The sequence below is a fragment of the Etheostoma spectabile genome, chromosome 3 (genome assembly GCF_008692095.1).
Source record: "Etheostoma spectabile isolate EspeVRDwgs_2016 chromosome 3, UIUC_Espe_1.0, whole genome shotgun sequence".
In the NCBI taxonomy this organism is placed as follows: Eukaryota; Metazoa; Chordata; class Actinopteri; order Perciformes; family Percidae; genus Etheostoma; species Etheostoma spectabile.
This window is the reverse complement of record NC_045735.1, coordinates 1,066,134-1,092,957: the sequence shown is the minus strand read 5'-3', so window position 1 is coordinate 1,092,957 and position 26,824 is coordinate 1,066,134. Positions and strand designations below refer to the sequence as shown.

Below are 26,824 nucleotides of genomic sequence, written 5' to 3'. Positions count from 1 at the left end.
GTAAAAAGTACCTCAAATCTATACGTACTGTAGGACCAGGGCTTGAGTAAATGTGTGCACATTGACCATGAGAGCTTCCTGTTCCTGGGCAGATGAACATTGACTCACCTACAGAAGCAGGTGAACGTTCATCTCTGCACACAGATCATATACCCCCCCCCCCGATCACAGATCACACAGAAGCTTCTGCTTCATCATCTTTATTTAGCTATAGAAAGCAAACAGGTTAAAACGGTAACAATAACTGAAAGTTTATTCTAATTTCAGGCACATAACTTGTCTAAAAAAAAACAAAAAAAACAGACACTGAGTTAGGATATAGTTAAAAGGCTGAGGCCAATTAAGAAGTATAGTAATATCACAATATTTAGTCAAACACCAATACTGAAAAATACAAGTTTGCTCTCGTTATCTCGTGTACGTTGAGCTACAATTCAATTACGTCATAAAATCAAAATCATTGGACAAAACATGAATAACTAGAGTTTTAATTACATTTCTAATAAGCTTATTCAAGCAGATACCTATTGTTTGTACGGCAGGTTACTACGATTTACAGTAAATATTTAAAATTATGATAATTGCATTTTATTTATGGCTTGTTTGAGTCCACTTTGATCTGGGACTGAACGGGATTACCAACAGTGGAAACACTTCCCGGTCATAGTGATGTCTGAGATGTGTTTCCTAGACTTCCCTGTGATTGATTGGCTAATGTTAGCGCATGGGGAGCGTTAGATAAACTAAGCTCCGCCCACCTGGCACCGCGGCAACATCGAAACAAGCAGCAAGAGTAACGTGAACACGATAACAGTAATAGTAACAGTTCTGAGTGTATAAAAATATGTAAAAAATATGCCACTGAAATAAACGCTGCCACTGATATTTTAACTTTGTGTAATAAGTCGGAGGCTCGGCACCGCCCCCCCGCGGTACCGCAGCAAAACATCCGCCTGCGTCGCCCCCGGAGACCGACTGTTTACAGGACACCTCAAACTGCAAGCTAGGTCAATCGTGATGTTATTGTGAATGTTTATTTTTTTTTAACTATGGAGGTTTTATATTTGTATTCAAACACCACCACGCCCCTTCACATAATTTTCTGCGTTAACATACTTATTTAAACATAACCCATGATTTTTTTTTTTTCCTAAAAACAAAACAATCCTAAAAAATAACCTAAACCTAATCAGGTTTAACAGAACCCAACCTGACACGTCCTGTACTACTGCCCTACTCTGCCCCGGGTGAGTAGTTCCTATTGGACTGGATAGAGCTCGTTATTGTGTTTTTTTGAAAGTGACCCCCCCCCCCCCCCCCCCCCATTCATTTTCTCCATAAGGATTTTGATTATTATCCGTGATGTCTAAACCATCCAGACTGACCACGAGCTGGGAGATTGTAAAACGAAGGTTTCTGCTCCTGTGGAAGTCAGAAGCCCGTATGAAATGAACCTTGTTTTAAGAAAAACACGTTCGTACTGCACTACCCACAATCCCAAAGCGTAACTAGGATATCTAACTGGAACCTACTACTTCTTGTTACCATAACGTGTCTGGCACCTAGCGAGCTACTACCACTGACGTGTATGATCGTTTGTGAGGTTTGTTGTACATTGAGACTTGTTTTAGTTTTCAAAATGTTCTTTTTTTATGCACCGAATCAAAAAACCTCTCGTAGCTGGTTGGTTCCAGGCTTAAAACACATTAAATGTCAATGGAGACACTGAATGGGGAAAAATCCCTTCCAGAGCTGTTCAAAAAGTGGGCGGTCACTATTCTGGTCCGTAGTCTAATTTCACAAAACTGCAGTGAGATTAAAAAAGAAAAGAATTAAACTGTTTATATCTGACGGACCTTGGCTCAAAGTTAAACCTGAGCATTAGGACCAGACTCACTGCAACAGGTTAGATGTGATAAAGTTGAAAGCTGCAAAGAGAAATACATTTTGAAAGATTTGGCTCACTGTGTAGGATTTAAAAAAAACAAAAAAAAAACATTGTAGCACCACCTGCTGGTTTCTCATATTAAAATGTGTGACGACGTGTACTGTCGAAGGACCACAAGCAACAACTCGGCAGGTTAAAGAAAGCAAACTGCAGCGCTGTCGGCACCCCCCCCCCCCCCCCCCACCACCTGCTTTATCACATGCCGTCACCTCTCGTTCCAGCTGCAAGCAACAAGGCGACGTCTGACTTCAGAGCACGGTTCGCAGCTTGAGTCTATAATCATGACCGGCGTTGACGTTCTGGCTTCGACCCTTCGATTGGAAAGGCGCTGCGTCAAGTCATGGGTGAGAGAGGCGAACGGGTCCGGTGGACGAGGTGTGAAGATGTCCCTCATCAGAGCTGAGAGAGAGAGAGACAGACAGAGAGAAGACAGACAGAGAGACAGAAGAGAGAGAGAAGAGAGAGAGAGCGGACAGAGAGACCGCAGAGAGAGACAGAGACACAGCGAGAGAGAGAGAAGAGAAGAGAGAGAGATAGAGGAGAGAGGAGAGCGAGAGAGCGAGAGACGAGGAGACAGAGACACAGAGAGACAAGACACAGAAGAGACAGAGACAGACAGGAAGAGAGCACAGAGAGAGAGAGAGAGAGAGAGAGAGAGAGAGAGAGAGAGAGAGAGAGAAGAATAGAGGAGAGCTATAGAGAGAGAGAGAGAGAGAGAGAGAGAGACTTCAGAAAGGTGCTAACACACAGGGAGTTTGAGACGTGGGTGGAATATCCCTTTAAGATCTCATTTAGACCTGATTTTAACATGCACTCTGGATTAGGATATTAAATTAAGATGTAAATTTACAGAATGATTAGTCCATCTCCAGATGTAACTATAATCCGTCACATTCTTTGGGACCCCCCCATCCCCCTCAACAAGTTTAAAGGTCACCTAACTTCCCCTTTAGCTACCTGGTAACAAGCTTTCCTATCTCGGCAACGTGAAAAAGAATCAGAGGCCATACAGCAGCATCCTCCTCCTGGATCTGCCACGTAACCTGTTTAATACAATAAATACTGTATATACCCATCTAATTTAATGATTTAGATCCAAATAAGCAGAACGCTTAAATGTAAATACAAGGAATCTAATTTAATGTCAGAATTCAGATATAGCTTATGTTAAAACAGTATACGCAGGAATCCTGAAGATAGATTTAATACATTTTTAAACCCTTTCCATACTTCTAACTGGTTACATCAGCGACGAAGTTGAACATATATACAAAAGAAATAGTATTTCATATAAAGTCATAATAGTATGTTGTAAAAAAGTCATTTATATTTTCATTTTCAGTAGCCTAAATGTACTACACTACCTGGTTAACAAGCGTCTGTCAGGTTAGGAATTTTAACTTGAGAAAGTAGAAAGCTACTGGTTTAGACAGCTACTGGTTTAGACAGCTGCTGGTTTAGACAGCTGCTGGTTTAGACAGCTACTGGTTTAGACAGCTGCTGGTTTAGACAGCTGCTGGTTTAGACAGCTGCTGGTTTAGACAGCTGCTGGTTTAGACAGCTGCTGGTTTAGACAGCTGCTGGTTTAGACAGGTACTGGTTGCATGGCGACAGATTTTTATTTTGCAGTGCATCGAGTTCTCGGGGACAAAACAAAACCGTTTTACTGTCGAACACATGGCGAGATGATCAGAAGGATTTAAGACAGAAACTCTTTGCACTCCAAACTGTGGGGTCTCACCTGCAGTATCACAGAGTCCCTGAATGCCTCCTAAAATAGGGTCTCGGTCTGTGAGAAAAGGATTTTTTCTTCCAGGACCCGGGTCAAGGAACATGTCTGATTGGAAGGTTTCCTCCAGAGAGCCCTGAAGATGGAGAAGAACAATGGTCAGAGGGAGCCACACAAGTGTAAAACATCTTGAGCAGTTATAGTTAAGTGAATGAAATACTTCTATGAATTTTAAATTTCATTTTTGAAAGGTGTCACTGACGTGCTTCCTTCCTCCTTTTATTATTGTTAATCAGAGTGAAGGCCTCTGCATAATGATCATGTGATTTTACTGCAAACTGAATTCAAGCTCAAAGCAAACTAACGTCACTGCTGTGTTCTCACTGCAGAAATGTGCAGATCATTTTTTTGTGAAAGTTGCATTTGTTCAGGGTAAATGTTGAATCATTATTAAATACATTGTCTAACACATTTTGTAAACTTCTTCTAAATAACATTTCCTTCCCCTCACCAGAAATCTGTGGCTGAGGAGGAGTTCCTCTTCGATTGAGGAAGGCTCGTGTTTCTGTCTCTTGTCCTGAATCATCAGCTGGGACAGCCCCACCTCCTCTGGGGTTCGAGTCCTGGAAGAGGCAAAGTAAACATTTGTTGTTTTTTATGCAGAATTTTGAGCCCTGCATTATACATTGTGAGTAAATAAGTAGCTAATATTAGCATTCGGCTTGATAACCTAAGTCTGATGCGTCCTAATTTGTCCTAAACTGGCCACTGTACAGAGGATGACCCTTCGTATCTAGATAACATGGTCTTTGCTGTGGCACTACCCTCAGGACAAACTCTACATGTTGTGTCCCATTACATGTAAAAATCAGAACAGTAAAGTTGTCCATTTTTGTTAATTTTTCATTAAATCATCCAGCAATGCTTTCTAGAGTGCAATGAAGATTACCACTTCACATTCATCCCAACTTTTGAAACATTGCATGCAATATTTGTATATTTATAATAGTACAGGGCTTAAAGTGAGAATAATTATTCATTGAATTAACAAGATTTTACTCAGTTCTTATTTTTAGCCGTATGTCAATTTCTGTGCGATTACATTGAAAACACAAAAAAGTTAAAGTTAAATTCCTTGTATGTGCACACACTGACTTTTCCATTAAATCTGATATGGATTGTGAAAGTAAAGCGTGTGATCTCATGTGTGATAGAAATTACAGCATGAGAATTAAATGTATAAAAAAACAAACAAAGGCGTGCTCACTATACTTGTTAAACCCTTTTTGGAGGGAAATATCTGAAAAGCTAAATTCCATGAAGGCTGCTCAAAAAGCAGCCAAACTTGGTCAGATTTCTGCTCTTCCACTTCCCATCCGTCTTTCACTTTGTAAACATCCTACTTCAATTAATAACAAGTTGCTTTTTTTCCTCAAGTCTTTTTAAAGAATGAATCTAGTAATATTGGACTGATTATCAAAGGCTTGTACACCACAAATATAAGATTCATCAGGAAAGGTGTTGTATCCTTTCATATAGAAAATTGTGTTCACTTTGACCTATTTTCTGATCATTTGAGGGTAGTCAGGGACTTTCTTACACTTCTGACAATCCTTAAAAATGCACACTAAGTGTGTGGAGTGAACTAGCCCATCATACCGTTTCCTGCTCACTGTCACTGCAGGTGTGACAGCTGGGGGTTCAGACAGAGAAGACGGATTGTCTGCTTCCTCTGGCAAGCTGCTGAAGACGGTCAGCTGGAAGTCATCGTCCATAGAGATATAAGGAGCCAACATGTCCAGATCCATCATCTCCATGGGCTGGGGGGGGGGGGGGGGGGGGGGGGAAAGACAGGAAATCAAATCAGAGAGGAGAAATGGGTACCATTTAGTTTAGTTAACCACGGAAAATTGAGACATTTGTGAGATTTCCTTTTTCAAATTCCTTTCAAAAAGGCCCAAGCATCACCTTTTTTAACTTTTACACCGGCTGTCTTCAGACACAGACACACTTTCTAATGGATTGTTGATAGTTTGTCTTTTTTATATGTTTTTACATTGTCTGCACTTTAGAGTTACATGTCAGATCACTTTGGTTTTGACACTCTGATTTTAGAGACAGATTAAACGAACTAACTTACAAATGTATGCCCCAATTGTGGCTTCTGCAGGTCAGAATATAGTAGAATAATAGAAGGTTAAAAGAATAATTTGTACAAAATACAAATAAGCAGCTGTTCTGTTGTAAACAATCAAACAGAATGTGTTTGTGCTGCAAGCACTATAATTAAAATCTGATTTTCACCCTGAGATTTGTTTTTTATAGTTTTAAAACAAGCTTTTCACCCATTTATTTTATTTATTTCCTGATAAAATAGTATAAAACATGACAGACTTGGAAGAATTAAGAACCGACAAAATCATTGTCTTCTAAAAGAAGATTGTATACATGTTATACAATACAGTGCCCTGCTATGCCATGAACTACTACAAAGAACTACTATAAACTACTATTTTTTGGGACTGTTATTGCCTCTTCATTCTAGCCCCAACCGGTCGTCAGACACCGCCTACCAAGAGCCTGGGTCTGGGTCTGGGTCTGGGCCGGGGTCTGTCCGAGGTTTCTGCCTAAAAGGAAGTTTCTGGAGCTCTGGAGGAAACTACTAGAACTGTTGGGTCCTTGTAAATTCTGGAGTGTGGTCTAGACCTGCTCTATCTGTAAAGGGTCTCGAGATAACTCTTGTTATGAATTGATACTATAAATAAAATTGAATTGAATGTTACTGCGGTTACCTCCTGGGTTTCTCCTTTCTGCTGATCATCTTCTGGCCAAACGGCAAAGAACTGCTCCACCATGCTGGTGTCCGTCACCTCTTTCTCCTCCTCGCAGGGGCTCTGACGGAGGTCGAGAGACATCGAGACACAAGAAAAACAAAACAAAGAGAGCACAGACGGTTTAATCAGAGGGAAAATAACACTTTCAAAGCTTTAACTGGCTTTAAGGCCTGCATTTACCAGCACTGGCTCAGGATCGGGTGAGGAAGCCGCCGATGATGATGATAAAGGTGGAGTGATGGGGCTGAAGATAGGGGAGAGGAGCTGTCGCAGCTGGGGGGTGCACAGGTCCTGAGGGTGGTCCGGCACCGAGTCTGGACTGGGAGGACTGGCGAACGACAGCTCAACTAGATCTGCAGAGACAGAGATCATGGAAAGATACTTTTATTAAATTAAATTAATTAAAACTGTACGTACCTGTAGCCCTTTGATAAAAAGGCACACAATGAGCCACGTGTAAATTAAGTTGAACTTAATATTTAAAATCTAGTCACTTTTTGTGCGGATGCTGATTCAGCAGCACTCACAGCATTATTTGATTCTTCTGTAAGATTTTCGGTCGCCTACTACTTCTGCAAACTTTCAGCTACAAAAACCAATCAAACATCAAAATGTTCAGCTCTTTAAAAGGACATTTGTGCTTGTATTCAATTTTTCAAAGTTTTTAAAATGTAAGTTTTCTTCTTTTTACATCGAAAGTCAATGGAGATATCTTTAAATCCTCTTCGGGCTTCTACCACTTCTTACTGCCACTCCTCCCACATACTTTCACCTACAGATGTTGTTCAATCCTTGAACCTTCAGCTATTAGTGCTTACTGTTAAGTGCGTCTTTAGGCTTCTTATGAATTTTTAAGGGCTGTTTAGTGTGGGTTATGTCACAGCTACAGTGCAGAGAAGCGAGAACATTGTCTTAAAGCATCTGGTTAAACGGTGTTTGAGATGTAAGAATTGTGGCTGTGAGATCAAGTTATCTGTCAAAACGTAGATATTGTTGTCTACTTTCAGCCAATGTGCTCATTTAAGCAAAAAGCCATACATTTGGCTTAGTGAGCCAAGTACTGGGAAGTTTTACTTTTAAAAATTACTTTTTTCGACATACTATACTTTGACTTTTTCAAGATGTTATCCTATTTACTGTTTTCAACATACATTTTTTGGTGGAACAGTAGCTCAGTGGTGCGATATGCTCCAACAGGTAACCAGCAAGTAGCCACTGCAGACCCAGGTTCAACTTTTAATATGTTTTTGTTTTTCATACTATTCTATGACTTTATCACTTTTTTGACATACTAGGACTTTTTTCTTTTTTTTCTTTACATTGTATTTTCTTAGGTGTAACAGTGGCTTTGTGGGTTGCAGAGCTCCAACAGGCAACCAGCATGAAGTCAATGCAGACTCTGACCCAGGTTCCCTTATCAGTCCAGGCTGGGCATTTTTCTGGATTTTTTTTTATTTTAAACTTTTTTTCCAACATACTATACTATGACTTTTTTTAATCAATTTTTCAACATATTATACTATGACTTTTTTCCAACATACTAACTATACTATGACTTTTTTAACATACTATACTGTGACTTTATCAATTTTTTTCAACATATTATATACTATGACTTTTTTCCAACATACTAACTATACTACGACTTTTAATTGCTATTTTTGACATACTATAATAGGACTGTTTTCAACATAAATTCTTTTGTGGCTCAGTGGTTAGCACTGAGCCAACAGGCAACCAGCAAGTACGCACTGTAGACTCTGACCTAACTACGATTTCCAGACTGGGCTTTTTCAGGACTTTTTTTTAGACATAAAATACAAAGACTTTTCCGACCTACTATACTATTATTTTTCTCGATATACTGCATTACGGCTTTTTACATAAAAATAAAATATTAACACTTTGACTTTCCATCATACTATAGCAAGACTTTTTTGTCCCTTTACTTATAAAAAATACTGTATATTTTATGACTTTTTTCAAAATACTATACTTTGATTTCTTCCGACATTCCATACTATGACTTTTTAAATCAATTTTTTTTCGACATATTACACTTTAACAGACTATATACTATCTATGACTGACTTTTTGACATAACCAATGACTTACGTACTATACTTTGAATTATTTGACATACTATACTATGAATTTCCAATGGCCTGACTTGTTTTCCACATACATTTTTGGTGGACCAGTGGTTCTGTGGGTTGCACCAATCAAAAAGACTTTTCAAAATGCTGTACTGACTTATTTTAGACTATATATCTACTATCTATACTATGACTTATTCCAACGTAATATACTATGACGTTCTGCTTTCACAAGCATTTCTCTGCATGAAATGCATTTTGTATTTAGCAAATGTTAGCAGGCGAACACAAAGGCGATGAAAAAAAAAACCTTAACATCAGAATGCTGATAGCATTTAGCTTAAAGCATGGGGTCATACCTATGATAAAAACTAACATTGTAAGAGATTGTTAAGGGCTAGCCTTGTAGGTCAAATTGCAGAAAAACAAAAGGTATATGGATATTTCAAATATGGGTTGCTACTGCGGAGATATCAACGTCATCAGTAGGCCGTAAGCTGTAGGTGGGTGTTTCGACAAAGTGACCCAGGAAAATATACATTCAACATTTTACCGGGGGAAAACACATTGTTGAGAACATGTAACCCCTTTGAAAGGTCTCCTTAATGTGTCATAGTAAGAGGATACTGAGCTGGAGAACATAGGACCATAGATACACTCCAACTACGTGCACCCTTGGCTGTTAGCATAACTGCAGACTATTAGTCTTGTTTTTGTTTTTTTTAACAGCAGAAGAAAGTAAAACATGATTTTTAAGAAACCGTCATCACGGATGCTTAAAGTAAATAGAAAGACTTTGGTTTGTCCCACCTCCCGTCAGGGGGATAATGGCATCTCCGGCAGCAGGAGCCAACAGGAGAAGCTCCTCTGGCGTCTCCTTCAGTTTGTTGAAGAGCTCTGCAATGGTGCGGGGATTCAAACCTGCGTCCTCACTCTGACTGGAGCTGCTGAGATGCTCACTGTCAGACTCACTGAAGCCAGGTGTCCCACAATTCTCTGGCACAAGCACAGGGGAGTTGGGTTCAGCTTCAGGCAGCCGGCCACAACGGATCTGCTCCACAGAAAAAACCACGTCCGGCTGCTCCACGGCACTGCAGAAGAAGAAGACGACGATGCGGGAGACGGAGTTTGTAGTTTTCTGCATCCATTATGTTCCCACGTCTTCTGTTACAGCACATACTTAAATGACATGAGCTCACTGCTTTTGTAAAGTACCTGAGTATGAAGTTGAGGCAGACGATTGCCTCAGGCTGCGACATCTTGCTGCTGTAGAGGACGGTCGCCTGAGTCTCGGCCCAGACAAAGCCGCCGCCGTTTGCTAGGAAACGGTATTGTCTGGTGCTCACCTGACCTTTGGACAGCACTATATCAGACAGAGACACAAACAGGAAAGAGATGCGGGGGTCACAAGGTACACAGAGGAAGGATCAGAAGATTGTAACTTTGACAAAATCCTGCTGACGCATTCGCTGTCTAGTTATTTTACAGAAGTCTCTCTCATGTTTCAACTTCAAATAAAGATGTTTCCTCCTCTTAAAGAATCTATAATACTTGAAAGCATTCATTAAAAACTGACCAAATGGGGTTAAGCGTTGGCATTGCACTAAGGCTCAGTCCGTCCCGCAGTGACGTTTGAGCCCAACCCACATGCCCTTTTAAGCCCTTTGCTACATCTCTCTACCCTCCTTCCTGTCTTATCAATAAAAAGGTTATAAAAGCACAAAAAAGTTAATATCTAAGACAAGACAAGGTTCAAATATTCTATATCTATTAAATGTTGTGCTACAAAAGTAGGTCTAAATGTTAATATACATTGTAAATACTGTTTTAGGTAGTTTTACGGATAAGTATTTTCAGGTAAAATTGTTAAAAACACACACACAGAGAGAGAGAGAGAGAGAGAGAGAGAGAGAGAGAGAGAGAGAGAGAGAGAGAGAGAGAGAGAGAGAGAGAGAGAGAGAGAGAGAGAGAGAGAGAGAGAGAGAGAGAGAGAGAGAGAGAGAGAGAGAGAGAGAGAGAGAGACTCACATGTGTGCAGGCTCTTGTTGATGTGATTGGAGTCGAGTGCGTGATAAAACTCGTAGGCTGAGCGGCCAATCAAATCTTCAGGTTGGTATCCCACCAACTCTGCCACCCTGGAAACAAGAAGGAGGAAAGACAAAGAAAGAATTAGTACAAAACACAAAGATTCAGAGATTTCTTTTCCTCTCTGTGATGTGATATTCTGGAGGAGAAGCTCCCTTTTCTCTTGCCTCTCGTCCACAGACAGGTCAAAGGTCAGTTACAGGACTCAGCAGTCCACCTACCTGCCCTCGCAGTGTGTGAAGCGCAGGTCCATGCTGTGGCGGGTGAGGAAGGTGCACGTGTCCAGAGGGAACTCCACGCTGGACGGGTGAGGGATGGGTTCACACAGCAGGGTCATCACCCCGCCTGCAGAGGGCGACATGGAGTCGCCAGCAACCTGACGCATGTGACCGGTGCAGTGGAAAACCTGCAGACACACAGGGAACATTCATTTACATTTTAAAAGAAGATAATATATTTATTTTTTTTAAAGATTCATTTATTTAAAGGACAAATCTACCGCAAAATGAACCTAAGGGTTAATAATAAGTACCAAGTCATACCATCTGGTATTTATTTTCAAGCTAATCGAATATGACCAGTTTATCGCAAACCACTAATTAGCTAATGGCGCTAGTCGTAGGTGTACGGGTAAAATAAAAAGAAATCGCTATTACTATACCACTAACAAAGCTCAGAATAGCACCACACTTCCACGGTAGTATAAGGAGGGTCCCTACATGTGGGAAAACAAACGCCGTGCAACTTGAGCTGAACCGTCACTTCAAACCTCCCATGGTTTGTGGTTTCCCAATAGGTCAATAGGAATTACATAGGAATTATATCTGTTTATCAATGGGTGACTAACTACAAGGGAAGCTCATGTTACACGGCATTAGTCGTTCAACTGGTCGGACTGTTTTCCCAAGATGGTGCCCGCCTGTATGCGTGAAAGGTACTTAAACTATCTTTTTAATAAACTGCATGTACACTTACAAAGTTCTCAGGGCTTCAGTTTCCATGTAGGGGCCCTCATTATGCTACCGTGGAAGTGTATTGCTATTTTGAGTCTCGTTAGTGGCATAGATATATAATGTCTTTTTACTTTCCTTGTGCCCAGACAACTAGCGTCATGAAGTAATTAGCGGTTTGCACTAAAACTGGTCACAGTCAATTAGCATGAGAACAAATCCCGGTACACGTGTTATTAACCCCTAGGTTCATTTTGCAAGAGATGTGTCCTTTGAGGGGCAGTTGGAGTTTTAGATCCCAACTGGATACAAATCCCATCAGACTGCCTAGTGTAAAGTTTGCAAAAAAATGTAAATAATTCTTTGTGTTAATGATGTGCAGCCAGAATGAGTATTTTTTCTGTGTTGTCTATACATGAGTATAGAAATGTATTACCTGATTCAACTGTTTTCTTCTTTCTTTTCTTACGTTTATGTTTTATGACTTTAAAAATTATTACACTGCGATAGACATTTAGGAGCTTTTCCTGCTTCTGGCAATGGTTGTGCTTGTTAATTTGAGATGTATGACTTGCATATAAAGTGAAAATAAGCCCAGAGTGAGTAACAATGTGACAGGAGCAGAAATGCACTCAGAAATGGTTTGGTGTTCAGATTAATTAAGAGATAAGTTTAAACAATCTTTGGCAACACAGCACCTTCCAGGTAGCAGACTTGATGTTGACGGTGCGCCCCCTGCTGGTTAGAGTGCTCTTCATCCGCAGGAAGAAGTTCCTCTCACTCGGCTGTTCTGCCAACGGCTTCTTACTCGAACCTGAAAGCAACATGATAAAAAGGTATAAAAGAAATGTATCATTCTTAAAAAGTCAGACACATGGTCTGTGTTTAAAATGACTTGTTACTGCCCAAAACAGTGGATGATATCTCAGAACTAGTTTGGTATTTTGACATCAGTGTATGACTGTTTAGCTGAGAAGAGTCTCAAACAACACAAAAACAGCATTAAATACTGAAGGTAGATGAAAACTGGTATAAAAGCACCCCCTACGGACCAATCAATGCTCGATTGATAACGGCGTCACCGTTCTTAGAAGATCCGGAGAGACCGACAACCCCTGTTATCATTCACTAATGGGTATTTTTATGAAAGACATAGATTTTCAGAGGAGGGAATTACATATAGGCTATTTGTCGGCTTCTCGAGCCATATGTTCCCAATGCGACATCGGTTTGAATTATGTTTATATATATTTTTATATTTGCTGTCATGATTGCTTCCTACTGCCAGGATTGCAACTTAAATAAAAGGCTAAAGCAACGTCAGTTTAAGGAATGCACAAGTGTAATTATGATCAGATCTTGCCCCTGACTGATGGGGGAGTGACATTGATAAGCGCTGTGAGCTACGCATTTACAACTTTTTCTGCCAGCTTTCCTTTTGTTTTAGGAAGCAGCGAATGTTTTGCGTTTGGCCTGTAAAAATGTGTCAGTGTCCTTCATATTTATGTATAATTATGGTTTTCTCTTCTGTAACATATGCGGATCTGGCAGAAGTTTGCGATTGGTCACACCGCCTCTTTTATGTGAATGTGCCTCGCTGGATTGGGAAACCCGGGGTTGATTGAACTAGTTGTTAACCACCGCCGTGACACAGCCTATGCGGGACCGAGATTGTTGGGTTAGGTGAAGCCAGGTAACCAAAATAAATCCAGGGCATGCTGCTCTTGATTCGTAGTACAGGCCTCTGTTTGGGTCTGAGAGGCCAATCTGGGACATTGTCCTTGATTTTTATTGTGATGATACACAGTGTGTCTGACCTGGACGTGGAGTCAGCAGGTCTCGGAGCTCCTCCTCATCACAGGGATGAACAAAGTCATAAATACTTTGACCCAGCAGCTCCAGCTGTTAACCACAAACAACAGCTGTCAGTAACAAACAAAAACACTTGCATGCATGCATATAGTATGTGTGGTTAAGGGTCCATCTGTCTTCACTTTTTCTTTATTACAAGTTTTTATAAAAACGCTTAATTTACAACAATTTGTTGTAGTGCTTGTTAATGTTAAATAAATCCAAACAAACAAAATCAAATTAAATCATTAACAGGAGTAACAGTCAATCTATGCTGAAGGAACAGACACTGAATCTGATCCACCTCAGATTCAAATCATTACAGCTCTACGTTACATTTCACTCTGTATTTCTGTATGCACGGATCACAAGCTAGTTGTGTTACAATGACAAACCCGAGCCCCAAGAAAGCCAAGAATAGATTTAATGGATGGCTTCTCTCTGCTCGAGTCACTCAGAAAGGGTCACGTACCGCCCCGGAGGCTTACAGTAGACGCTCGGGTTCACAACAGGTGAACCGGACACATGAATGGGGAACGGGAGGTTTGAAACGAGGGGGGTAAAGGTCTGAATATGTGAACATATTGGTTACTGTGTGATCTCTGTATATAATGTTTAACTTGTTATTCTTTTCTTTTTTGTTGCAATGTTGCTGAAGCTCAACACGTCTGTCCTGCAGGGTGTTTACCTGCGTGATTCCGAGATATCTGCTGACGTTTTCCGTCAAGTAGATCATGTCTCCCTCCTCGGTCATCACCATGACGAAGCCTGCCAGCGCCTGAGGATAGAAAGCACCCATCGGATCTTCCTCCTCCTCCTCCTCTTCAGTCTCCTCTTTCGGATTCTTACCTGTGGTAAAAACGACCTGGTGGTTATTACGGCAGACAGAAGATCATTGGTTGAAACTTTAAATGCCTGTTGGGTTTTCATGAACCAAAATATGTTCTAACCGCTGACTAACCAAGTCTGAATCATTCGTGGATGATGGTTTACTTGTGTTAAGCTTGATTTATACTTCTGCGTAATATCTACACCGTGGCTATAAATGTAGGAACGCAAAGACACAAACCTACGCTGTAGCCTGATGTGTACCTCTCGAAAAATGTAACTATGGTACATGTTGCAGTGACGTATGCACTCGGCCGTGGCTTGGTAGCACAGCCTTTCCCCAGACTCATTTCCAGGTTCTCCTTCTCCATAAACAACATGAAATCTTGGAAAGGGTTAACTTTTCTTGCTATCGATTTCCCACCGTGGTCAGAAAGCACAGGGGAGACACTTTGTTTCTCTCACTATAACTCTACTCGCTCTGAAGCTAATCGTTGTCACTCTCTCCATTTCTCCCTTCCTACCACACCCACACCCACCCACAGGTGTGTAGAGCCTCCAAACAACCATAAATCAAGCTTTACTCTCTAAATAGTCTCGTATTTCCAGACCTTCCTCCACAGTGCTGCAAAAGCAGGGTCTGGATAGTCACACAGTATTCCGGGATGGGAGATAAACATGCTCTGGTTTATTGGCATTTCTTTAAACCAATCACAATCGTCTTGGGCAGCGCTAAGACCCAGACTGAGCCCTGGAGCCGCTGCAAAAAAACCTCTGGAAGGTTTTGGTGAAACGTGTACGTTCCAAAGTTGTTTAAGTCGTTCAATAAAAACCTCAGATTGGACAGACAGTCTGGATTTACCCTGCAGAGATCTGAGGAGCATAGTTCCCATAAATCCCCATACAAATAAAGTAGAATATAACATCTGCCCGTAAAGAGTGACATCCGACAGAATTTCCGCCGGCAACGGACCGATCCTGGAATTGGAACGTGGTGTTTATAGACTGCTCTGTAAGAAAACCATTCTCCAGCGAGCGGACACAACTGCAGCTGTATTTTCAGACCGTTGCCTCATGATCTGGGACGATCAGGTTCTGTTTGGACGGACGGCCATCTGAAGAAGTGTTTCTTACCGGGTCTGAGGAAGCCGTGCATCCGCAGGAAGCTGAGGGCGACTCTCATGATGCCGGATTTGTCCAGGTGTGTGCAGACTCGACGGGGGAGCGGCAGAGTGCGGGCGAGCTCATAAAACACCTCCGTCTCCTGACTCCGCCTACTTCTGGCCGCATCACGGGATCGCAGCTTCCTCTGCTCCGAACCGGTCCTACAGGAAGGAGGAGGAGGAAAAACAGAGGGAAACATAACAGATGAAATTAAGAGAAGATGGTAAAAAGGAAAAATGTAATAGGAATGAAGCAAGTAGATGACACAAATAGAAAGCACGCCAAAAAGACAGGGTGGGAATAAAAAGAATGTGAGTCAAGGATCACGTAACACTCGTCACATACTCAGCATATTTTAAACGTTTCTCTACAACCACGTTTCCTCAGACACACAGAACTTCCTTTCAGTCAATCAGTTGATGAGGAAAAGAAAAACAAACCCTGATCAAAACACAGAAAAGACACCATTTTGTTTCACTAATTCACACTAGGAAATGGAACTCGCAGTCGTAAACCTTGGTGCTCTGCTGCAGCTCCAACCTGTTTTCCTCTACTACTCGATGGTTTAAAAGTCCCATATTGTAAACGAGAGGTCAGACCTACTGTTCGCTTGTGACATCACAGCTATACTATGTAAAAAGGTCAAAAATGCCGCTACAGTCATATCCCCGGCTGCAATGACAGTACAGAGACAGAGAGAGCGCGAGCCGACTGGGCTTTTTTTGGCAGTTCTTTCTTTCCCAGACAGGCGCTAAAATGGACGGAGGGAGAACACAGATGTATTCAGACAGACTGTATGAGAAAAACAATGTGTTTTTTTTAACATTGAAGTATGTAAACGTGTTTTAATACAATCCCAAAATACATGGGACATAATATGGGACATTTGAGTCTCATTTAAAGGGTTCAATGACTCCAGCTCAAGATTCCAGGGTTAAAACGGCCCTTTGGGATTTCTCTGACTCTACATTAGGAACAGAGAGTTCAGTTCTTACAACATTCCTGGGTGTTTTTTTTTTACAAAGTGGAAACAGAGCTGATTGCAAAAATAGGGAAACATGTACAAAACCAAAGATAACAGAATGTTATTTAGTTTAGCTTCTGGGAGACCGTCCAGATCCTCCCTCCTTGTACTTTCTTCCCCCTTTCCTCATCAGTCCCACAATCCGGCCTGAACTGCTTTGGCCAGTACAAGCAAACATGTGCTGACAAGTCAAAAGCAGGTTTTCATTTCACTCACTCACTCACTCACTCATACACACACTAACATTCATACACACACAAACATACACACACACACCTTTATTGATCCTTAAAGAGGAAAGTTTGTTGTTGTAGCAGCATGACAACAGCAATACAGACAAATAGTGAAAGCATACACGAGCAATTTCAGAGAAGAATTACAAGGTAAAGTGACTGAGTAATGTAGTTAACAGCAGCAGGGTCAGCAAGTCTATGTTAACGTGATTAAGTGATGGTTATAGTCTGTATCAATATAAAGAGGTAGTGCCCTACGTCTCTAGGGGGTCGTAAAGTTACATGAGGCTGTAATTATCATCAAGGTCACAACTGGTCATTTCATACGGTGAAAAAAGGTTTTTAAAAAAACAAAATAAACAGTCTCACTACAACAAAATGGCTACCTCTGTAACTAACATTCCACATTGAATCAACAAGAGTCTCAGCTTTCCAGTCATACCCCATTTATGCAAATCCAAGACAGTCCCTCCAGGACTTGTTTTGAGATTGTCGTGGCCCAAAATGCCGGATGTTGCAGCTTTTGCAAAAAAGAATTGAGATAAAAGCTGCGATTTTTTTTTGTAGAGTTCTTAAAAAATAAAAAGGAAACTTGTTTTGGGGAGAATAAAACTATTCTAGGCTTAGTTTTCCTAGTAATCTTACCAAAAAGGCTGTGGATGCAGCAAATGTTGGTATAATATGACAATGGCTGGTGGATTTAAGACAAAATAATTTATTGAATTAATCAAATGTGAACATGTCTGTCAGTGGCTTGTAGATCTTTGCTAGTTAATTTCCTATCCTGGGAGACACGTTCATATGCTTTGATAAAGGACTTATTGGACTTTAACTTATCACTTACAAAAAAAACCGCAAAAAAACTGCATCCACTGTGTGTGTTTGTGTGTGTGCGCGCGTGTCAGTCACGGGGGGAAACTCAGCAGCCCCGCCCGCTGCACAGAGCCCACAGGATTTAAACGCTAAGTGTTATACGTAATGTTAAAGGTTAATTTCCGACGAGGTGTCCTTTATCAGGAATTACGCACTGGACGGTTGCCTTCACCGGCGAACATTTTCAAAACCATTCATTTATATTTCCATGCAATCCAAATCTGTTTTACTGGAAACACATGAGGGCTTTGACTAATACCTGGAACAAACAGTCCCATCCCATAATGTTCTTATGCAATGAAAACAAACAACTAGGCAACGGGAGATATTTCTAGTCCGCTCAGCTCATTTATACCCATCATGCTCAGCTTATGTTACGAGCCAGATAGCCAACGTTATGCTAGCCAGATTTACAGTCACTAACATGGCGTATGGTTGGCAAACAGTAAAAAGAATTTGACAGTGAGTACATGCTGGACAACACGACGTGTAGGGCTGGGTCAAAATGATCGATTCTCCACTAATAATTGATCTTTGATCAAACTCCACAAATGTACCTTTTAATATCTGCATTTTCACCAGAGATGGGACTTAATTTTTACAAATGGGGTTCATTTTTAAATGTGAACATTAACCTGGCGGTGCGTTATAAAAATATTTGAGGGTCGTTTCTTGCTTGTACAATTTAGAGCTTAAGTTCTCGGAGAATCTTTAGATGTGAGGATTTGCAGACAAGCCCACTTCAATCTGCTGCTGAGGAATTACACATCTGAATGGCCAAAAGGAGGACGACAACACAAATTAACAAATATCTAAATTTCCTGAGCGTAGCTCTGTCACAATTAGGGCTGGGCCACAATATCAATACGGCATTATATATAATATGGCTCATTCACTCACTCACAGAGACACACTTTTTGTGCTCATATGGTCATTTTCAGGTTCATGATTGTATTTAGAGATTGTTCCAGTATAAGTTAATGTGTTTACTTTGTAAACCTATGAATGTGCACAAAAAGATATACAACACAAAGAAAAAATCATATGTGAGCACTTTGAGCACAGAAATTATTTTTCGGGGCATTATTAAAGCAACACCGTGTAACTTTGAGCGCGAACTGTAGTTCCAATGAGACAACCAGTAGGGGGCCGAAGCGGGACAAGTAACACAGTGTTGCTTTAAGACTTTATTTATAGAGGACAGCTGAAGACAAGCACGGGGCGAGAGATCCACAAGACGTTATTCTCAAGGTGGACTCACTGACAGATGATTCAAATCCTAAAGGCGGCCTTGGGAATGTTTTTTTGGGGTTGATTATGTAATGCAGTGGTTCCCAAAAACCACAAAAATGCCCTCAACTCAACTGCCTCCAGCCTGCCAAATGAGAACATCTGTTGGTTTTCTCAGCCATCCATCTATGAAAGCAAGATGTCACCATGGGCTGCGACAGTTTTCTCTATTTTCAGGCATTTTATAGACCAAAAAAATCATTTGCTTTATTAAAAAGGAAAATAAACAGATTACAGGATAACAAGATTTATTGTAAGTTGCAGTAAGAGCACTTGTGTTACAATGGTATGAACTTTAAGGAAACTATTTCTAAATATGACTGGACAATTGATCAAAGTCACACCTTGTTTATCTGAGATGTCTTCACAAACTGCACCACACACCACTAATAAAACTAACAATACTACAGTACTGATGCTACTACTCCTGTTAATGTTCTACTACCACCACTGATAATTCTAGTGCTGTTAATAATAACCCAAACATGTCACATCTCACATCAGCTCACACAACTACAAGTGTGCCACCTGAGAGGAGCTTTACCCCCAATGTCCTCCGGGTGCACAACGGCTCCGGGTCCGCTCCGCTGTGGGTCGGCTGCGTGCTGACGTCCGTCAACACACACCAGGTTTGGATTTGTTGCTGAATGGCTGCGGCCATGACTGACAGCTGAAGTCACGAGGACCCACGAGATCTCACAAATTTATGTAGAATAGAACCACAAAAACAACAACAGTGTGTTTCCACCCAGAGGAGTAGAGGGGAAACAACTCTGTGCTGTGTTTTCAAGGTGTAGTGAAGGGAGATATGATCCGCCGTGAGCACACTCTATTTTATTTTGAAAATTTGTGTGTGGAATTGCTGCGGAGCTCTCCGGCGTCCGGCAGAAATAGAAGCTCTGCGTACTGTATCTGCTCCGGAGGTCAGTGAAAATACACACGTTGCCTTTAATGGAAACATAATGACTCCGGCTTCGCTCCGAAGCGGATCCGCAGCTGTTCCGCACCCGGTGGAAATTGGGGATTAGAGTGGACTTCGTCAGAGAGCAGAACTGCATGTCAGCGACGTGTTTTCAGAGCTCATTGCGAGTGTGTTTCTGGAAGATATACGGCCTGGTTGTGCATGCATTACAGCCCAAAGCCTGTGTGTGCCTGTGTGTGCCTGTGTGTGCCTGTGTGTGCCTGTGTGTGCCTGTGTGTGCGCTGCAAAACAAATGGAGCTCACTGAAAGAAAGCAGAAGTTTATCAGTAGAAAAGACATTCGGGCAAAGACACACCTTCAGAACACACAGACACACACAGACACACACACAGACAACTGAAATTTAAAAAAGGATCTAACCTGCCGGTTTGCCTTATTTACAGAGAACACAATGTTGTCTACTGGCCTCAACCATGAGGGAGGGACAGAAACATATTTATTGTGCCAAGAAGCAGGTGTGCACGCACACACACACGCACATTAAGCTCGGCCTTGTAGCGTTGGAACATACTGTTAAAAAAACAGAGCGTCGATGTTGTTTTTGTAACCCTAGAGTGTGTGACAGCACGCAATGAACTGCTGCTCTAAAACACAAACAAGTACACACACAAACAACACAACAATTTTATCCCTAGAAGACACACTAGATAGCCATGATGCCAATATATTTTGGACTGACTTAGCAAACAGTCAATATTTTGTAATATTGAGTAGTTTTTTTTATAAGATTCAACTTTGACACGGCCCAGTGTAGGCAGTAAAACGCAGGAGACATTTCTCCATGTTTACAACACACATTTCTATAAACCAGCAGTTGGACACTTGCAAATGTAGATATGTAATTTACAAACACCTAGTTTCATGCGTTTTATCTTTGTCTAATGTGATAATAGCGGGAATACCTTGACAAAACAAGAATCTTGATGACGTCAGACTGTGGGAAACCGTGACAGATATATTATTTACGACTTTGGTCACAGAACAAAACGTGACCCATAAACAGAAAGCAGTGTGCATCAAAGTGCACAGTACACATATGTTTGTTAACCCCACCCTCTTGTGCAGCTGCAGGGCCCCATCTCCGCAAGAAGATTAAATCTTCCTGCTGAGATGGGGCCCTCTTGGGTCATGCATTCCATATGCTGGAAAGGAAGAAGTGAGTCCACTCCCACAGCTATTTCAGCTTCAGTGTTTCTATCAAACACTGCTGGTTATTGTGTTAAAAATGGCTCCAAGCCAAAAAACCTACACCCTAAACATATATACCGTAATGTAAATCAACATGAAGGATCACAAAGCATCGGAAAAAAAACTGTAAAAACACACATTCTAAGACAGGACAACCCCCATTATATAGGTCTAGCTCACTCATGTATACAAAATGTAGTCCTCTGTACACCGACTGGGGAACAAAACAATGCCTCTGCACCAAATGGGTAGATGGGAATAGCCGCTTAACAGCTTGTTGGGAAGGCGGTTTCATACAAGATGTAAAGCTAAACAATAACTAGAAGTGCAAGCAGTTATGACAGGGTCCAAGCCTCCGCAAAAGCAGAACCCAAAGTACGACAGAGGCGAGGCAACGGCAGGAAAACATTGCAACGAGCAAGCTCAAAAGGCCTGTAGTTAATTGCAATGGTCTCATTTACATCCACTGTATTATCGGCCTAACGGCCTTGATTAGTGCGTCCTCTAACGGCAGATCTTTGCCAAAATTAGTACAGAGCCTCGGAGTGGCATGTCGAACAATAACCTTAAATTTGTCTGTGATAGCAGAAATGTACATAAGTGTGTAAAGATTACAACCGGTTGAGATACAAAGTAAATTGCAATTTTTTTTTTTTTTTTTTTTTTAAAGTATCAGGATTCTTTTTTAAATTCTGTCATTTTTTAAAAGAAGTATTCAAATCACAAGAGGTCAGTCAACACATGCACATAATCTCACTCCAGCTATCTAAATGTGTCTGTGGCAGCTGGGCATAATAATAAAAAATATACAACATGAAATATGAATAATCAGTGAAGTTTTGAGTGATTACACCAATGATCAGTCTGTGGCAAAAACAAAAACGTGTGACTAGGGCTGCAACTAATTATAATTGTCATTAGCGATTAATCTGTCGAGTCAATTGTACGGTTCGTAAAATGTCGGAAAATTGTCGATCAGTGTTTTCCAAAGCTCAAGAGAACGTTCTGAAAGATGTCTTGTTTTTTCCCACAACTCAAAAGGATATTCAGTTTACTTTATTATATATAATTAAAGTAATATTCCCATTAGTGGAAGTAGTAACTACTTAAGTCAGAGAAGAAATAATACAATGCATAAAAAATAAGAAATACTCTGTTACAAGTAAAAGTCCCGCACTCAAAGTTTTAGTCAAGTACAAAGGGTATCAGCATCGAAATATACTTAAATTACCAAAAGTAAAAGTACTCATTGCACAGAATGGCCCATGTTACAGTAATGTTTAATATATTAAACAATACATAGAGTATAGTTATTAATGCATGTGTGTGTGTGTGTGCATGTGTTCATCACTTTAAAGCTTTAGTGGGCAACTTTTTTTTAAAGATTATTTTACAGGCATTTTTAGGCTTTTATTTATAGGAGGACAGCTGAGGACATGAAAGGGGAGAGACGCGGGGAATGACACGCAGCCAGGGGTCACAGGTCAGTCGAACCTGCGGCCGCTGCTTCGGGGAGTAAACAAACCTCTTGTAGAAACTCAATTGAAAGTTCATTAATGTTAAAAAGTTACACATCACGGGCGCCTGCTCTCCCAGGGGAGCTACCCAGGCGCCCGTAACGCGACTTCTGCAAACAGAAACTCGAGCGAAGACAGTTCCCTCTTCTGAAGAGTCAACGTTATTTTTTTAAATCGACCGTGTCCTCCTTGGCTACTAGCACTGCATGGGTAGGCGTGGGGACGGTGCGCGATCACGGAAGGCTTGTATCTTGTGGACACCAGTTTTGTTGTTGTTGTTGTTGTTATTACTTAGAATTCATCATGGAGGGGCGACAGAAAAGTTACAGCTGGTAGCTGTGAATTTTCCCCCCCCCCCCCCCCCCCCCCCCCCCCCCCCCCCCCCACCCATTGATCATAAAGTTCTATTTATCTATATATTACACAAAATTGAATTGTTGATTATAATTTGTCGGCCCATTATTCTTCTGAATAACTAGAACTTTAAGTTACTGTGCAGTAAAAAGTAGACAATATTTGCTCCTGAAATGTAGTGGATTGTTAGTATAAATTAGCATAAAACGTAAGGTACGTGTACCTGGACTTACGTAGCCGTAATAGCCTTCTTGCGTAGGCCACACTCGGTGCTTGGTGCAGGGATTAGACGTGAGTAGCTTACGTTTCTCGCAGCTGTGACGTGAACGCGACGTTAATTAACGTTTAAGACACAAACTCCAACTAAAACACCGTCATATAAGATAAAGCTAAGATAAAGCAGAGCCTGCATTTCGGTCAGTCTGCAGTCCTCCTCGCTGCTGCTGCTGCTGGGTGGTTTTTTTTTTTAAATGGCTAACTGGAGCTCGGGAAGTTGCAGCGAAGACACAACACGACACACTGGACAAAACTCGGAATAAAAACCACATTACAATGTGTATTTAATTAAATGTTTCTCACCGCTTAACCGCGACGGTCTCCTCTTTCTTCTTCATGTTTAACCCGCGCGGAGCTGCGGCTCTTCTCTTGACTATTGTGTCTGTTTGTTTGCAGCCAGGAGGGCAACGCTGTTGATATCCAACCCTCAGCTTCCGTTTGGAAAAAAAAACGCGGTTTCCGGTCATCCTTACAAAGTAAAAGTCTTCCTTGGACGTATGATGCCCATAGACTGTATACGTATTGTATTTACGGTCTATGATGATGCCGAATTGTTTACACATTGTACAACATGTTTCTAAAATTATTTATTTCTGACATTTACCCAAAGATGTTTAATTAAAGATTTATTTATTGCAACACTTTATTTTTCTTTACTAGACTGTCACATTTTTATTTCTAGTTCTTTTTTTTCTTTTTTATTATGACCACTTTTTTCTATTTTGTTACTATTTATATTGTAACTGAGATGTCTGAATTTTTGTTATGTTACTTGTTAAAATAAAGCGCAAAAGAAATGTTTCTAAAATTTGTAAAAAAAAAAAAAAAAGTCCTCCTGAGCTTAACAGAGATTCAATTTTGATACAATGACTGTGTTTTTTTGTGAAAAGGAAAATGAGACTATAGAACATGTTTTTTTTTCTGTGTGCATTTCTTTCTGGAAAGATCTTCTTCACTTTGGCGTTTTACATGAAGATAAGAAGGTCGATTTAGTTTTTAACAATGTGGTGCTTTTTAAAGGAAAACATTGTGTACATATATGTAAATATTTTAAGACCAAACCCTTCCTGATCCATTGGAAGAATTAGTTGAATCTTTTGTAGAAGTCATTAAAACGGGTTAAGGGTAAAAAAAAAAAAAAAAAAAGCCCTTGATTTGATTTATTTACTTAAAACTCCTAACTTAATTTGAGATAGCCCCTACTATTTATTTTCTTTTCTCTTATTTTCTTTTCTTCTTTATGTCAATTTGGTATGTATATGCTCCTATGTTTTACAATGTATTTATAAAAATGCCTCGTTTGTTTGTATATATGTCTGTGGCTTGACGCCACCGACATCCTGCCACGTCCAAACCCCCCCCCCCACGTCCACAACCTTTTGTCCTTTCTCCTTTCACTGTCTATGCATTCAACCCTTTCACTGTCTAAGCATTCAACCCACAGAACTTAACTGGATTTGTTCAGGATCCCCTGACCAATCAGCTTCTAATATTAACCACCAAAGGTCAATGCCTTTACCCCAACCAATGGGCGGGTTCGTAGGGCGGGACTTGCCTAGGAGTCCTCGGCTACGCTCATGTCGTTAAAGCATAGACTGACAGTTGAAGTCGGCGAGGTTGTTTTTTCTGCCCCCACAGGGTTTTTGTGTAGAGCCCCTAACGCCCCCCCAGGGAGATGTAAATCCGGATGCAGTTTCAGTTTAACCCTCACGTTTGTCCTCGGTCAAATGGACCTGTTTTCCCTATCAATGTTCTTTTTAATTACCCAAAATAACTGATTGTTCCTCACAACGTTTCTTGGCAAGTACACATCTTTACTTTCATTCATTTGGGGCGTCTTATTTAATTTTATAGCATTTGGAGAAAAAAATTGAAGTGTTTTTGATATAGTATGAGTAAAAGTTGACATACCAGTCTGTTATATCCATCAACATCCATTCTTTAATTTTAGTCTCAATATTCCTAATTTCTGCTTTTCCAACTCAAACATTAGGTATAATTTCCTATAAATGAGTTCATTGACCATAATCCAAAAATACTGTAAACTAAAGTTAATAAGTTAGTGTCACGTGTGTTGAAACGTCAAAAAAAAAGTGAGAAACATTGAAAAAAAACATCAAAAGTGTTGAAAAAAGGGACAAAACTGATGAAAAAGTTGAAAACATCGATAAAAGCGTCTACAAAAGTGTTGATTTTCAATTTGACGGGAAACACCACGAGGGTTAAAAAAAAAAGTTGCTTAACTTGACACTGTGGCCTATGTTAATCAGTTTTTAATTGTTTTAATAATAGGCCTATACTTTCATTCCTGGGGTCCAGTTATGTCTGGTATGAGAACGTGTCAGCAGATCGGAAACACAACTTTGATTAAATTATTGTAAACTCAATGTTTGGTCACACAACTCAAATGCTTTGCCAGACGCTGCTAATTCATAGCCCAGCCTGCTATTTGGAAATAAGTGGAAACAGGGGAATCCTAGAATTAGCCTAAATATTGCACTTTTCCTCCACTCCCTTTGTCTGACAGCTGTAGTTACCTTTCACATGACAGCTGTTCCTCCCCTTCATGTCCAGCGAAAACCACGTATCTCCAGATGTGTTGACGCTGAACGTTTGAGAAACTGAAGGATGAAGTGTTCTTTTACAATACTGCACCAAGTGCAACCTGCAACCAATTGATTTATTTACATTTTAACATTTAACCCTCTATTGCCGAAATCAGGGTAGCAGCTGTCGCCATGGTCCCGCTACACGTTCTTTGATGCCATGTTCAACTGCTACACTGCTACGTCCTGCTACGTCCTGCTACGTCCCGCTACGTCCCGCTACGTCCCGCTACGTCCCGCTACGTCCCGCTACGTCCCGCTACGTCCTGCTACGTCCTGCTACGTCCTGCTACGTCCTGCTGTGCATTGTAATGCCGCACAGCGTCCTGCTATGCCATGAACTACTACAAAGAACTACTACAAACTACTAATTTTTCCAATTTTTGTTATGGCCACTCTTCATTCTAAGCCCGTCAGACACCGCCTACCAAGAGTCTGGGTCTGGGTCTGGGTCTGGGTCTGGGTCTGGGCCTGGGTCTGACCGAGGTTTCTTCCTAAAAGGAAGTTTTTCCTCGCCACTGTCGCACTGTTGCTTGCTCTGGAGGAAACTACTAGAACTGTTGGGTCCTTGTAAATTCTGGAGTGTGGTCTAGACCTGCTCTATCTGTAAAGTGTCTTGAGATAACTCTTGTTATGAACTGATACTATAAATAAAATTGAATTAAATTGAATTGAAAAATTGCATGGTGTTGCCATATGGCAAAAATGCAACAAACAAAAAAAATGCATTGTTTTCTGTTTAATTGTGTAAATTGGCATTTTGAAGTAACGTTTTGAAGTGTTGTTAATTTCATGACGTCACATAACCAGGAAATCCTGTTTCGCCGCCCCTTTTCCGTGCATGTACCACACTAAAGATCAATTTACAGGATTGGCCAAAATGTAGTCATTTCTTCTCAATTTTAGAAGCATTTCTTTGAGAGAAAAAATAAAATGAATCTGTTATCTGGGGCAAGTACACTTTTAATTTGAATCACTTAAACCAGTTAAAATTGT

The 26,824-nt window shown here is 40.7% G+C and overlaps 1 protein-coding gene and 1 long non-coding RNA gene across 2 annotated transcripts; one reads left to right on the top strand and one right to left on the bottom strand.

Annotated features, from left to right (window-relative positions):
* Positions 1–1,327: 1,327 nt before the first annotated feature.
* LOC116674102 (uncharacterized) lies at positions 1,328–17,321 on the top strand. The gene is made up of 3 exons (XR_004327978.1): positions 1,328–1,786; positions 3,729–3,735; positions 17,310–17,321. It is a non-coding gene; the product is annotated as an uncharacterized LOC116674102 (long non-coding RNA).
* On the bottom strand, positions 1,685–23,655 carry hif1al (hypoxia inducible factor 1 subunit alpha, like). The gene is made up of 15 exons (XM_032506602.1): positions 23,526–23,655; positions 15,456–15,646; positions 14,182–14,342; positions 13,460–13,544; positions 12,341–12,456; positions 10,914–11,098; positions 10,636–10,742; positions 9,823–9,970; positions 9,418–9,698; positions 6,692–6,864; positions 6,470–6,571; positions 5,337–5,497; positions 4,189–4,300; positions 3,690–3,813; positions 1,685–2,347 (listed from the first exon to the last, which is right to left on the bottom strand). The coding sequence occupies exons 1-15, from the start codon at positions 23,558–23,560 to the stop codon at positions 2,154–2,156; spliced, it is 2,175 nt and encodes a 724-aa protein (XP_032362493.1). The 5' UTR covers positions 23,561–23,655; the 3' UTR covers positions 1,685–2,153.
* Between the last annotated feature and the right edge of the window lie 3,169 nt (positions 23,656–26,824).

Coding starts and splice junctions, on each gene's coding strand:
- hif1al (XM_032506602.1), bottom strand. CDS start 23,560: ATGAAGAAGAAAGAGGAGACCGTCGCGGTTAAGCG. Junction 10,743..10,913: donor TTCACACACTGCGAGGGCAG/GTAGGTGGACTG, acceptor TCTTGTTTCCAG/GGTGGCAGAGTTGGTGGGAT. Junction 6,572..6,691: donor CCGATCCTGAGCCAGTGCTG/GTAAATGCAGGC, acceptor GACCTCCGTCAG/AGCCCCTGCGAGGAGGAGAA.